General features: G+C 42.1%; 1 protein-coding gene and 1 non-coding gene across 2 annotated transcripts in view; one reads left to right on the forward strand and one right to left on the reverse strand.

The window, feature by feature from the left end:
* Window positions 1-9,548, forward strand: part of PPM1D (protein phosphatase, Mg2+/Mn2+ dependent 1D) — a 70,673-nt gene extending 61,125 nt beyond the window's left edge. The window contains exon 6 of the mRNA XM_025363708.1: window positions 8,093-9,548. Coding sequence (XP_025219493.1) covers window positions 8,093-8,650 — 558 coding nt within the window. The 3' untranslated portion in view covers window positions 8,651-9,548. The remainder of the gene's footprint in view (window positions 1-8,092) is intronic.
* LOC112610548 lies at window positions 7,427-7,531 on the reverse strand. The gene has a single exon (XR_003116425.1). It is a non-coding gene; the product is annotated as a U6 spliceosomal RNA (small nuclear RNA).
* Window positions 9,549-15,335: the final 5,787 nt, after the last annotated feature.

Below are 15,335 nucleotides of genomic sequence, written 5' to 3' on the forward strand. Positions count from 1 at the left end.
TTTAAATTCTTACAGGATTTTGGATTTGAACTCGGTTCAAGAAAGTGGTATAACTTATTATCAGAGAGCCATCTTTATATCAATACTAATCTCAATGCCAGCCATGTGTACAGCACTAATAAAAAGGTGATTGTGGGCTCTTAAGAATATTATCGTTTGCCATCTAATGCTATGAATATTATTTTTAAAGCATTTAGAAGTTTGTGAAGCACTTAAATATATTTTATTTGAATCTCATAGCCCAGAAGTAGAGCTAATGTTATTATTTCATTTTATCAGTAATAAGCCTGAGAGATTAAACTGTCTAAACGAGGTCGTAGAGAATCAAAATTGAGCTGGACCTGAGGACAGCAGACATTACAACTGATTGTCTGTCAACTCGTCTAAGAAACTTTATTCCTGTTTTTTAGCCACATTAATATTGAGTGAGTTTAAGATATGCTTTGAAATAAGCAAATTTTAAGTAGATATCATACTTTCCTTTTTTGATTTACTAAGAACTCAAATACTTGGCTGTGTTTTCATACTAATTTTTCCCACCAAAAATTAGCAATATTGATTGATAAATGCTTTAATACATAGTATGGCTAACCTGGCTTTCTGAGAATGTGTTTTCAGTAGACTGACCATTAAAATGGGAAATATAGCGAAATCTAACGTTATCTATTCAGGCAGTTTTTTAAAGTGTCAAGGGCTTTAATTTTGGGCGTTGTAATCCTATAGTCCGTACTTGGAAATGGGTTATTACTGCTTTGCTTTCTTTCACTTTACATACATATGGCAAAAACCACATATGGCCAGATAAAATGAAATCTTTTCATTTCATTTTCTTTTTTTGTTTTTGAGACAGAGTTTCACTCTTGTTGCCCAGGCTAGAGTGCAGTGGCACGATCTTGGCTCACTGCAACCTCCACCTCCCAAGTTCAGGTGATTCTCCTGCCTCAGCCTCCCGAGTAGTTGGGATTACAGGTGCCTGCCACTATGCCCTGCTAATTTTTTGTATTTTTAGTGGAGATAGGGTTTCATCATGTTAGCCAGGCTGGTCTTGAACTCCTGACCTCAGGTGATCCACCCGCGTTGGCCTCCCAAAGTGCTGGGATTACAGGTCCAGCCAAAATGAAGTATTTTCATTTACAAAAGTTTTCTTTTCTTTGAAAACCATGAATGGTAATGTAGGTTGAAACCCTTTAAAGCCTCTTTATTCTCTCTTTGAAGCTGCGAAGGAGCTTGTGTTTGTATATTTGCGTATGTCTGAATATTTGTATATAATTATTACTTCCATGTTCCCCGATAACTGACCTTTAGGCAGTATAGAGAAGGAGGAGACATTAGAGTGGGGAATAGTGTGAGGGACAAAGGGGCATTCTTAATATTGACCTCAAATAAAAATTATTGCAGTCTGCTGACTGGCATTAGTAAACCCATACATAAAATATGTTTAAAAAATTACTTAAGCCAGGCACGGTGGCTCATGCCTGTAATTCTAGCACTTTGGGAGGCCGAATTGGGCAGATCACCTGAGGTCAGGAGTTAGAAACCAGCCTGACCAACATGGAGAAACCCCATTTCTACTAAAAATACAAAATTAGCCAGGTGTGGTGGTGCATGCCTGTAATCCCAGCTACTTGGGAGGCTGAGGCAGGAGAATCACTTGAACCCAGGAGTGGAGGTTGCAGTGAGCCAAGATCACGCCATTGCACTCCAGCCTGGGCAACAACAGCGAAACTCCATCTCAAAAAAAAAAAGAAAAGAAAAGAAAAAAATTAAATTCTGGACTGGGCGCGGTGGCTCACGCCTATAATCCCAGCACTTTGGGAGGCCGAGGCACGCGGATCAGGAGGTCAGGAGATTGAGACCATCTTAGCCAACATGGTGAAACCCCATCTGTACTAAAATACAAAAAATTAGCTGGGCATGGTGGCTCATGCCTGTAATCCCAGCTACTTGGGAGGCAGAGGCAGGGGAATCGCTTGAACCCGGGAGGTGGAGGTTGCAGTGAACTGAGATTGTGCCACTGCACTCCAGCCTGGTGACAGAGCAAGACTCTGTCTCAAAAAACATAGTAATAATAATTCTGATAATGACCTAATAATACTACTAAAGATAAGACGTATGCATGCCATATGCAGGTATAGTTATTTGTTAACCCATTGGCCCTGCCCAAATATGGGAAAATATTTAGATTAATTCAGAATAATTAGTATTGTTGGCTCTGATCTAACAACTAACAAAGACAAATTTCTGCCCAAGAAATTGTTTTTGGTTTGTTTTATTTACCTTAATTGACATAAAGGTGAGTACTCCCGACTATGTTTGATTTACATCATTATTAAAGTTATCTCATGTTTAGTAACATAGAGATAAATTTAATGAGAATTTGATTAATATTGAATAGTTTCAGAGACTTACATTTAGACAAGGCATTTGAGACTAGATTTGTCTATAAACATGTCAACTTCTATTTGAATTCTCACATAAATTAGTCTTTGTTTTGGGATGGAGATAGTGGAAAGCCTTTGTTTAAGGTAGTTTACTATGACACACATTTCTTTCTCTGTCCTTTGTTTAGGGCAAAACTAAATTTAGCTATGTTTTACAAGCTAAGATCTATAAGAAAGGAATGGGGAAGAGAGCAAAGAGTTTCAGAAAATTAAAACTTAGTTATGTTTTAGGCACAGTTTGTAATTGTTTAATATTGGATTACAGGATAGGTGGGAGGAGAAAGTTGATCTCTGAAGCAGTGAACTTTTTTAAACTATGTATTTTTAGGGGGTAACCTCAACATCACATCACTGTTTTACGAACGTGCAGGCCTTAGCAATACAAATTAATCTGGGGTACATCTGAGAAGTCTAAATAGTTGCCTGTGCTAACAGATGCAATGTATTCCCACAGAATGCCAATAAAAAGAGAAGGAAAAGGAAACGTTCAAGGAGAAAGTGGGGGAAGGGAAGCCAGCACCCCTGTAGGGTCAGAAGAATAATCTGTGCATTTAAAAAGACACAGCTGGCCGGGTGCGGTGGCTCATTTCTGTAAACTCAGCACTTTGGGAGCCCAAGGTGGGTGGATCACAAGGTCAAGAGATTGAGACCATCGTGGCCAACATGGTGATACCCCGTCTCTACCACAGATACAAAAATTAGCTGGGTGTGGTGGTGTGCACCTGTAGTCCCAGCTTCTCGGGAGGCTGAGGCAGGAGAATCATTTGAACCTGAGAGGCAGAGGTTGCAGTGAGCCAAGATCACACCACTGCACTCCAGTCTAGTGACAGAGTGAGATTCCATCTCAAAAACATAAATAAATAAAATAAATAATAAATAAATAGACCAGGCGCAGTGGCTCATGCCTGTAATCCCAGCACTTTGGGAGGCCGAGGCGGGCAGATCACGAGGTCAGGAGATCGAGACCATCCTGACTAACACGGTGAAACCCCGTCTCTACAAAAAATACAAAAAAATTAGCCGGGCGTGGTGGCGGGCGCCTGTAGTCCCAGCCACTCAGGAGGCTGAGGCAGGAGAATGGCGTGAACCCGGGAGGCGGAGCTTGCAGTGAGCCCGAGATCGCACCACTGTACTCCAGCCTGGGCGACAGAGCAAGACTCTGTCTCATAAATAAATAAATAAATAAATACACAGCTAAACAGAAATTACAATATATTGTGTTAACTCTGAAATCATCCTATTGTTTTTCTTTTATAAAGAAATTCCACCTAATATCTAACCTTATTATGCATGCTATAGCAATATGTTTTGTTCCATTAGATAGCTTGACTAGTACCATTTTTCTTTTTCTTTTTTTTTTTTTTTGAGACGGAGTCTCGCTCTGTAGCCCAGGCTGGAGTGCAGTGGCCGGATCTCAGCTCACTGCAAGCTCCGCCTCCCGGGTTCACGCCATTCTCCGGCCTCAGCCTCCCGAGTAGCTGGGACTACAGGCGCCCGCCATCTCGCCCGGCTAGTTTTTGTATTTCTTAGTAGAGACGGGGTTTCACTGTGTTCGCCAGGATGGTCTCGATCTCCTGACCTCGTGATCCGCCCATCTCGGCCTCCCAAAGTGCTGGGATTACAGGCTTGAGCCACCGCGCCCGGCCGACTAGTACCATTTTTCTTGTGCCTGCAGTAGTGATGTGATTATTTGGCATTAGGAAGCCTTCTGCTACAGAACTTATTTGCTGCCTGGTCTTGTGGCACATTATTTTTCTATATTAAAGCAGCATGAGCTCTTGGTCAGTGATTGCTTATTACTTAACGTATTTTTTCTGTGATCAGCCAGAACATGCTTGTGACCAGGTTAAACATTTGAATCAACCTAATACAGAGGGATAAACTTACATGCAACTCATTGTTGAAATGAGAAACCTATATGTAAGACATTCTAGAACAGAGACTGTTGCTGCCCAACATATAGTCAGTACTAAAACAGGCAAGAATAATCAAACTTTCAATGAACCATGCAGTTTATAGTAAATCAATGGAGCTGCCAGATGTGGTGGCTTACGCTTGTTATCCCAGCACTTTGAGAAGCCAAGGCAGGCACATCACCTGAGGTCAGGAGTTTGAGACCAGCCTGACCAATATGGTGAACCCCCGTCTCTACTAAAATACAAAAATTAGTTGGGCATGGTGGCGAGTGCCTTGTAGTCCCAGCTGCTCAGGAGGCTGAGACAGGAGAATTGCTTGAACCCAGGAGGTAGAGGATGCAGTGAGCTGAGATCGTGCTACTGAACTCCAGCCTGGGCAACAGTGAGACTCTGTCTCAAAAAATAAATAAAAAATAAATGGAGCAATGGCTCCAGAAAGAGTATATTTTTAATAAAAAAGAGAAGTGGGCCGGGCACGGTGTCTCATACCTGTAATCCCAGCACTTTGGGAAGCCGAGGCAGGCAGATCACCTGAGGTCAGGAATTTGAGACCAGCCTGGCCAACATGGTGAAATCCTGTCTTTACTAAAAATAGAAAAATTAACTGGGTGTAGTGGTGGGTGCCTGTGATCCCAGCTACTTGGGAGGCTGAGGCAGGAGAATCACTTGAGCCCAGGAGGTGGAGGTTGCAGTGAGCCAAGACTGTGCCATTGCACTCCAGCCTGGGCAACAAGAGCGAAACTCTGTCTCAAAAAAAAAAAAAGAACAGAGAAGTGATGTATTTGGGGCAGTAACAGATTAGTAACTAGAAATTCTTTGTCCTTTTCTTCAATGTCCATTGGTCCTAAAGTCAGTATGTTTTTCAGTAAAGCATATTCTTACCTATGATTAGATTGAGGTCATTTTAGAAACAGGTTTCTGGGCTGGGTGTGGTGGCTCACCCCTGTAATCCCAGCACTTTGGGAGGACAAGGAGGGTGGACCACTTAAGGTCAGGAATTTGAGACCAGCCTGGCCAGTGTGGTGAAAGCCTGTCTCTACTGAAAATATAAAAATTAGCCAACCATGGTGGCAGGTGCCTCTAATCCCAGCTACTTGTGAGGGTGAGGTGGGAGAATCACTTGAACCTGGGAGGCAGAGGTTACAGTGAGCAGAGATCACGCCACTGCACTCCAGCCTGGATGACAGAGCAAGACTCAGTCTCAAACAAACTAAAAAAGAAGCTTCTGGATGCCTTCAATTTCCCTTTCATTTTATTTTTTGAACCTCCCTGCCTCCCTTATTTCCCTTTTAACTCTAGACAAATTAAAGGAAACATTCCTATTATAAGTATACTTTTATATAGCACTTTTAAGAAAGTTGTATATTCAGGCTGGGTGCAGTGGCTCATGCCTGTTATCACAGCACTTTGAGAGGCCGAGGTGGGCGGATCACCTGAGGTCGCAAGTTTGAGACCAGCCTGACCAATATGGAGAAACCCCGTCTCTACTAAAAATACAAAAAAAAAAAGAATTTAGCCAGGTGTGGGTGGTGCATACCTGTAGTCCTAACTACTCGGAAGGCTGAGGCAGGAGAATTGCTTGAACACGGGAGGTGGAGGTTGCACTCCAGCCTGGGCAACAAGAGTGAAACTCCATCTCAAAAAAAAAAAAAAAAAGGAAAGGTGGCTGGGCGCGGTGGCTCACACCTGTAATCCCAGCACTTTGGGAGGCTAAGGTGGGCAGATCAGCTGAGGTCAGGAGATCAAGACCATCCTGGCTAACATGGTGAAACCCCATCTCTACTAAAAATACAAAAAATTAGCCGGGCGTGGTGGCGGTTGCCTGTAGTCCCAGCTACTCAGGAGGCTGAGGCGGGAGAATGGCGTGAACCCGGGGGGCAGAGTTTGCTGTGAGCCGAGATTGTGCCACTGCACTCCAGCCTGGGCGACAGAGCAAGACTCCGTCTTTGGGGGAAAAAAAAAAAAGGAAAGGTGTTTATTTTATAGGAGATTTTATTTCAGAGAAAGATCAGATAAATATGTCTTCATTTACTGCTCTACAAAAGGATTTGCGTGGACTTTTCAGAATCTATTAGTATTTTAATAAATTTTGATTGAGAGTCCACTTGAGGAAATTTTACATGTGTGGGGGAGAGAGTGTTTATGCTTTAACTCTGGACCTTGATAAAGTACTAAGACAATGATTTTATGAAATGTTATTGCTTTGGAAGAGCTGGGTTTGACAGTAAGAATGTTCTTATCTGGAGGTGAGCGGATATTCTGAGTATATGTAGATTTACAGCACTACACTCAAAGTAGTGGTGCATATCTAGATTGACATGAAGCGTTTTAAAAACAGCATTTTTAAAAACAATAAAGTGCCTTGGATAATTCTGATTTGTTTCATCAATTGGGAATTTCCCTAACCATTCTCAGTAGGGTCCCATGTGTACTACTTTTCTCAAATCACAGAACAGTATCTAGTGTTTGCAGGATGGGTGCAAAGCAGCATTCATCTGAGTTTTCATTATGACCATTATGGCAGAGTTGCTTTAATGTCGTACTTTGCTTTAATAATGTGTTTTAATGTTGTAATGCTTTCCACGCTACGTACTCAGAAATTAGAATTTAGGAGATAGGAAATAAACCAAAAAACCACAAATTTGTTGCTTATCCTACAGAGATGCTACCATCCCCCCCAGTGGTTACACTAGTTTTCATTACTATAAAATTGAGGTTTTTATTTTTATTTATTTATTTATTTATTTATTGTGAGACGGGGTCTCGCTCTGTCACCCAGGCTGGAGTGCAGTGGTGCGATCTCTGCTCTCTGCAGCCTCCACCTCCTGGGCTCAAGCAGTTCTCCCATCTCAGCCTCCAGAGTAGCTGGGATTACAGGTGCGCACCACCATGCCTGGCTAATTTTTATATTTTTAGTAGAGATGCTGTTTCACCATGTTGGCTAGGCTGCTTTTGAACTCCTGACCTCAAATGATCCACCTGCCTCAGCCTCCCAAAGTGCTGAGATTACAGGGTTAGCCACTGTGCCCAGCCAAAAATTGAGATTTTTAAAAGCTTTTTTTTCTTTTTTGAAATAGGGAACACTTCGTGAATTTGTGTCATCTTTGCACAGGGGCCATGCTAATCTTCTTTGTGTTATTCCAATTTTAGTATATGTGCTGCTGTAGTAAGCACTTAATGGCATCTTAAAGCAATTTTTTGATGGTTCTTATGGAAAAATATAAGACTTTTATGAAAAATAGAGCGATTTCATCAACATTATGTTATTGTCAAAAGTAAAATTAAAACGCACACAGAGAATGCGATACTTTTAATCTTCTCCATGTTTGGGTACAGAATAGTGGAAGAGTGAATGTGTGCCTATGGTTAATTTTGAGGGTTTGTTTTGAAATTTTGTTCCTTAATGTATCTTATTTTTGGTTACCTGCCAGTGGATAGAAAATACATGTGACCACGTGAATTTTCACCCACTTGAGTAGATTATTTTATAATTTCATCTATTACCCTGAAGACAGAATTCAATGTCATTCTTACCTTTATATTGTCTTCTCACTCTGGTTCCTCCCATTAAACCTTACACATAGTTCAGTAAATATATGGTGAATGAATTAGTGAATGCATATAACATGTTTTTGCCATCCTACTAGCTTCATAACAAGCCTAACATCACATACATAGGTTTGTTGAGTTCTAGGATAAATTTTTTCTTATTTGTTTTACCTTCTTATTTTTCAGTCCCTGGAGGAGGATCCATGGCCAAGGCTGAACTCTAAGGACCATATACCCGCCCTGGTTCGTAGCAATGCTTTCTCAGAGAATTTTTTAGAGGTTTCAGCTGAGATAGCTCGAGGGAATGTCCAGGGTGTAGTCATACCCTCAAAAGATCCAGAACCACTTGAAGAAAATTGCGCTAAAGCCCTGACTTTAAGGATACATGATTCTTTGAATAATAGCCTTCCAGTTGGCCTTGTGCCTACTAACTCAACAAACACTGTCATGGACCAAAAAAATTTGAAGATGTCAACTCCTGGCCAAATGAAAGCCCAAGAAATTGAAAGAACCCCTCCAACAAACTTTAAAAGGACACTAGAAGAGTCCAATTCTGGCCCCCTGATGAAGAAACATAGACGAAATGGCTTAAGTCGAAGTAGTGGTGCTCAGCCTGCAAGTCTCCCCACAACCTCACAGCGAAAGAACTCTGTTAAACTCACCATGCGACGCAGACTTAGGGGCCAGAAGAAAATTGGAAATCCTTTACTTCATCAACACAGGAAAACTGTTTGTGTTTGCTGAAATGCATCTGGGAAATGAGGTTTTTCCAAACTTAGGAGAGAGCCTTTTAAATTTGGTGCCGAAGTTCGACTTTTTTTTAAGGAGACAAAATTAAAAGAATATACAGTTTGACTTTTTGGAATTCAGCAGTTTTATCCTGGCCTTGTACTTGCTTGTATTATAAATGTGGATTTTATAGATGTTAGGGTATAAGTTGCTGTAAAATTTGTGTAAATTTGTATCCACACAAATTCAGTCTCTTACTCTAATACACAGTAATTGTGACAACAGGGCTAAATGTTTAAAGAAATCAAAAGAATCTATTAGATTTTAGAAAAACATTTAAGCTTTTTAAAATACTTATTAAAAAATTTGTATAAGCCACTTGTCTTGAAAACTGTGCAACTTTTTAAAGTAAATTATTAAGCAGACTGGAAAAGTGATGTATTTTCATAGTGACCTGTGTTTCACTTAATGTTTCTTAGAGACAGGTATCTTTTAAACATTATTTTTTATTTCTGATTTCATAATTCAGAACTAAATTTTTCATAGAAGTGTTGAGCCATGCTACAGTTAGTCTGGTCCCAATTAAAATACTATGCAGTATCTCTTACATCAGTAGCATTCTAAAACCTTAGTCATCAGATATGCTTACTAAATCTTCGGCATAGAAGGAAGTGTGTTTGCCTAAAACAATTCCCTTCTTTTTCATCCCAGACCAATGGCATTATTAGGTCTTAAAGTAGTTACTCCCTTCTCGTGTTTGCTTAAAATATGTGAAGTTTTCCTTGCTATTTCAATAACAAATGGTGCTGCTAATTCCCAACATTTCTTAAATTATTTTATATCATACAGTTTTCATTGATTATATGGGTATATATTCATCTAATAAATCAGTGAACTGTTCCTCATGTTGCTGGATTTGTAGTTGTTGATTTATTTTAATGGTATGTACAATTTGAGTATTGCTTATCCAAAATGCTTGGGACCAGAAGTGTTTCAGATTTTTTTAAATTTTGGAATATTTGCTTTACACTTAGCTTTTGAGTGTTCCTAATCTGAAATTCAGAATGCTCTAATGAGCATTTCCTGTGAGCATCAATGCCTGCTCTGAAAAAGTTTCTGATTCTGGAGTATTTTGGGTTTTGGATTTTCAGATTAAGGATGCTTAACCTGGATTGACATTCTGTTGTGCCGTGATCATGCTTCATGCTTTAGAGTGAGTTTATTTTATTTATTTATTATTTTGTTTGTTTGTCTGAGATGGAGTCTCACTCTGTCATCCAGGCTAGAGTGCAGTGGCGCGATCTCAGCTCACTGCAACCTCTGCCTCCTGGGTTCAAATGATTCTCTTGCCTCAGTCTCTCTCCCCAGAAACTGGGATTACAGGCGCGTGCCACCATGCCCGGCTAATTTTTTTTTTTTTTTTGAGACAGTGTCTTGCTCTGTCGCCCAGGCTGGAGTGCAGTGGTGCAATCTCGGCTCCCTGCAACCTCTGCCTCCTGGGTTCATGCAATTCTCCTGCCTCAGCCTCCTGAATAGTTTAGATTACAGGCACGTGCCACCATGCCCAGCTAATTTTTGTATGTTTAGTAGAGGTAGGGTTTCACATGTCGGTCAGGCTGGTCTCGATCTCCTGACCTCGTGATCCACCCACCTCGGCCTCCCACAATGCTGGGATTACAGGTGTGAGCCACCATGCTCAGCCAATTTTTGTGTTTTTAGTAGAGATGGGGTTTCACCATATTGGCCAGTCTGGTCTCGAACTCCTGACCTTGTGATCTGCCTGCCTTGGTCTCCCAAAGTGCTGGGATTATAGATGTGAGCCACTGTGCCCGGCTTAGAGTGAGTTTAAAATACAACTTAAAGTCTTCATTTTTGCACACTGAATTTTTTATTTTAATATCAAATATATTGAAATAGGTCAGGCGCGGTGGCTCATGCCTATAATCCCAGCACTTTGGGAGGCTGAGGAGGGCAGATCACGAGGTCAGGAGATCAAGACCATCCTGGCCAACATGGTGAAACCCCGTCTCTACTAAAATACAAAAAATTAGCCAGGCGTGGTGGTGCACACCTGTAGTCTCAGCTACTCATGAGGCTGAGGCAGGGGAATCGCTTGAGCCCAGGAGGTGGAGGTTGCAGTGAGCTGAGATCGTGCCACTACACTCCAGGCTGGCAACAGAGTGAGACTCCATCTCAAAAAAACAAAAAAAAAAAAACAATGAAATAATAAGAATGTGATTAAGTCAGTTATGACTTATAAGCATTATGTAAAATATGTAGCGATTTAAGATGAATAAAAAACTGCCAACTTCAGTAATACAGGAAAAAATCTAAAGGGAATTAATATTAAACACTAACAGTATGTAATTTTGATGTGACTTGTACAGTGAGATAATTTTTTAGTTTATTAATTTTGAACAAGATCTGTCATTGAGAGATTCAAGAGTTAATTCATGAATTCAATGTCATGCACCTACAATATGCTACAAACTGTGTTGTTGGAAACATACCGATTTTCCATAGGAAATCTAAGAGTTTTTTCAGATCTTTCCAAGAGAGAGATAGCAACTAGCAGACACTTCTGGAGTCTGTTCATTGTGAAGGTCTTTTCCATCTGGTACACGTGTAATACCATCCTGGCTGCACCACGTGAAAATCCAGCAAGCCAGGTGTGGTGTCACATGCCTGTAGTCCCAGCCACTGGGAGGCTGAGGTGGGATGATCACCTGAGCCTGGGAGATTTAGGCTGCAATGAGATAGGCTCATGCCACTGCACTCCAGCTTGGGTGACAGAGTAAGACCCTGTCTAAACAAAATAACAAGAAAAACACCAGCAAATCTAAATACATACTGAAATCCAGACCGGGCATGGTGGCTTACACCTGTAATCCCAGCACTTTGGGAGACCGAGGTGGGTGGATCACGAGGTGAGATTGAGACCAGCCTGGCCAACATGGTGAAACCCCATCTGTACTAAAAATACAAAAATTAACTAGGCGTGGTGGCGTGTGCCTGTAATCCCAGCTACTTGGGAGACTGAGGCAGGACAATCGCTTGAACCTGGGAGGCGGAGGTTGCAGTGAGCCAAGATTGAGCCAGGCCGGGCGCGGTGGCTCACGCCTGTAATCCCAGCACTTTGGGAGGCTGGCGGGGGCGGATCACGAGGTCAGGAGATCGAGACCATCCTGGCTAACACTGTGAAACCCTGTCTCTACTAAAAATACAAAAAATTAGCTGGGCATGGTGGTGGGCGCCTGTAGTCCCAGCTACACGGGAGGCTGAGGCAGGAGAATGGCGTGAACCTGGGAGACGGAGCTTGCAGTGAGCCGAGATCACGGCACTGCACTCCAGCCTGGGCGACAGAGCAAGACTCTGTCTCAAAAAAAAAAAAAAAAAAAAAAAGATTGAGCCAGTGCACTCCAGCCTGGGTGACAAAGTGCAACTCCATCTCAAAAAAAAAGGAAAATCCATTTAGGACAGGTGCGATGTCTCTTGCCTGTATTCCTAACACTTTGGGAGGCTAAGGTGGGAGAATTGCTTGAGCCCAGGAGTTTGAGACCAGCCTGGACAACATAGGGATACCCCATCTCTACAAAAAAAAAAAAAGTAACTGGATGTGGTGGTGTGTGCCTGTGGTCCCAGCTACCCAGGAAGCTGAGATGGGAGGATCGCTTGAGCCTGTGAGGTGGAGGCTGCAGTGAGCCATGATCATGCCACTGCACTCCAGCCTGGGCAACAAAGTGAGACCCTGACTCAAAATTAAAAAAAAAAAAGTAGCTACTTTTTACTTGTTTTTTCTTTTTTGCCAGTGGTTGTAAAATAGATTATGTAATCTGTATTTTTCAAATCAATTGTTTAATGTAAAAAGTGTCACAGCATTATTTCCTACATCACATTATTTTTTAGTGCAATGGATCTAATTCCATACCATATTAGTAGCTGTCTAATATCGAAAACCTTTTTGAGACACAACTGTACATGTTAAAATTACTTATTTTTTTGTATGTGTTCCTAGGGCTGTGGTTAGGCCTACTCTTTAAGGGAGTCAATGATGTTTTGCCATCACAAATAATGCTTTAATGTTTGTGTTTCTTAAATTTTATTTGTCTATGTAACACATAGATCAGTAGTAATGGAAAGTTCATGATGTATGAAATGATACATAATGAAAAGTCCCCTACCTCAGTCCCCAAGACAGTCAACATTTCCACCTATTTTTTGTGTGTATTCTTTCAGCAATAGTCTATGCATAGACATGCAAGGATTATGTGTTTATCTCAACCTTATTTCTTTTTTTTTTTTTTTGAGACGGAGTCTCGCTCTGTCCCCCGGGCTGGAGTGCAGTGGCCGGACCTCAGCTCACTGCAAGCTCCGCCTCCCGGGTTCACGCCATTCTCCTGCCTCAGCCTCCCGAGTAGCTGGGACTACAGGCGCCCACCTCTGCGCCCGGCTAATTTTTTGTATTTTTTAGTAGAGACGGGGTTTCACCGTGTTAGCCAGGATGGTCTCGATCTCCTGACCTCGTGATCCACCCGTCTCGGCCTCCCAAAGTGCTGGGATTACAGGCTTGAGCCACCGCGCCCGGCCTATCTCAACCTTATTTCTTAAAGATTTTTCTGTATCAGTACATCAGAGAGCTTCATTATTTAGTATTTCAGTCTACAGATATAAGTTAACTATGCCATTATTTTTTTTTCCTTTTTTTTTTTTTTTTGAGACGGAGTTTCGCTCTTGTTGCCCAGGCTGGAGTGCAGTGGTGCAATCTCGGCTCACTGCAACCTCCGCCTCCCGGGTTCAAGCGATTCTCCTGCCTCAGCCTCCTGAGTAGCTGGGACTACAGGCGCATGCCACCCATGCCCGGCTAAGTTTTGTATTTTTAGTAGAGACGGGGTTTCACCATGTTAGCCAGGATGGTCTTGATCTCTTGACCTCGTGATCCATCAACCTAGGCCTCCCAAAGTGCTGGGATTACAGGTGTGAGCCACTGCGCCCAGCCAACTATGCCATTATTTAACCATGTCCACACATTCTGGTTATTTTAAATATTTTGCAGAAGATAATTCTTGATCTGTGTGTCTTATGCCACAAGGATTAAAATGTGTATTCATTGCTACAAAACTATCTCAAAATTTAGCAGTTTAAAACAATAAATACTGGACGGGTGCGATGGCTCACGCCTGTAATTCCAGCACTTTGGGAGACCGAGGCAGGCGAATCACCTGAGGTCAGGAGATCAAGACCATCCTGGCTGACACAGTGAAACCCCGTCTCTACTAAAAATACAAAAAATTAGCTGGGTGTGGTGGTGGACGCCTGTAGTCCCAGCTACTCGGGAGGCTGAGGCAGGAGAATGGTGTGAACCCGGGAGGTGGAGCTTGCAGTAAGCCGAGATCCCGCCACTGTACTCCAGCCTGGGCGACAGAGCAAGACTCTGTCTCAAAAAAACAAAACAAACAACAAATATTATCTCTAGTTTCTGAGCCTCAGAAATCTGAGAGTGGTTTAGCTGGGTGATAGTCTCGTGGTTTTGGTCAAGTTACCAACCAGCGCTACAATCTTTCGAAGGTGTCACTGGGGCTAGAAGATCTGCTTCCCGCGAGACTCACAGCTGTTGGCAGGAGACCTCAGTTTGTTGCCACATGTTCCCCTCCAGAGGGCTTCTTACAACATGGCAGTTATTTGCCCCCAGAACAAGCCACACCAGAGGGCAAGGCAGAAACCACGATGCTTTTTGTAACCTAGCCTCTGAAAGTGTCATATCAATTCTGTATTTTGTTGGCCACACAGACCGAGTCAGCTACAACGTGGGAGACTCCTACACAAGGCATGAATTCTAGGAGGTGGGCATTTTCTAGGAAGTGTCATTCTAGGGAGTGTCATCTGGAAGGAGGCTATCACAATCTAGAAGTTAAAAGCATTGATATTTTGAAATATAGCATGTATAATATTGTGTTAGTAAGGTGTGCACTAGCTATGTTTTGGTAATAGCATTAACGAGCAATGTTATTTTCATCTTCCAGACGTCTGGAAGATTGCTCTAGTGGAGTAAAGCATCTTAATGTATTTTGCCACTAAATAAACTGTCTCACTAACAAAGTTGAGAATAATTTTTTTTTTTTGACAGGGTCTCGCTCTGTCCCCAGGCTGATGTGGAGTGCAGTGGCACAATCATAGCTCACTGTAATGTTTAACTCCTGCTTCAAGTGATCCTCCCATGTCAGCTTCCCGAGTAGCTGGGACTGCAGGTGCATATCACCACACCTGGTGGATTTTTTAAATTTCCTTAGAGACAAGGTCTCACACTGTGTTGCACAGGCTGGTCTTAAATTCCTGGCCTCAAGTGATCCTCCTGCCTCAGCCTCCCAAAGTGCTAGGCAAATTTTAATCTTTGAGACAAAATATTTAGGCAATATTAGTGGTTGCATTAGGGATTACAATGTGCATACACTTACAGTCTACTTAGAATCAATGTTCTATGACCAAAAGTGGAATGTAGAAACGTTACTAGCCAGGTGTGGTGGCATGTGCCTGTAGTCCCAGCTACTCTGGAGTCTAAGGTAGGAGGATCACTTGGCCCCAGGGGGTTGAGGCTTCAGTGAGCCGTGATCACACCACTGCACACCAGCCTGGGCAACAGAGTGAGACTCTGTCTCAAAAATAAATAATAAAAGTAACAAAAGTTTTAGCAAAAGGAAAAAGA

Source organism: Theropithecus gelada, chromosome 16 (assembly GCF_003255815.1).
Source record: "Theropithecus gelada isolate Dixy chromosome 16, Tgel_1.0, whole genome shotgun sequence".
NCBI classification, from domain to species: domain Eukaryota; kingdom Metazoa; phylum Chordata; class Mammalia; order Primates; family Cercopithecidae; genus Theropithecus; species Theropithecus gelada.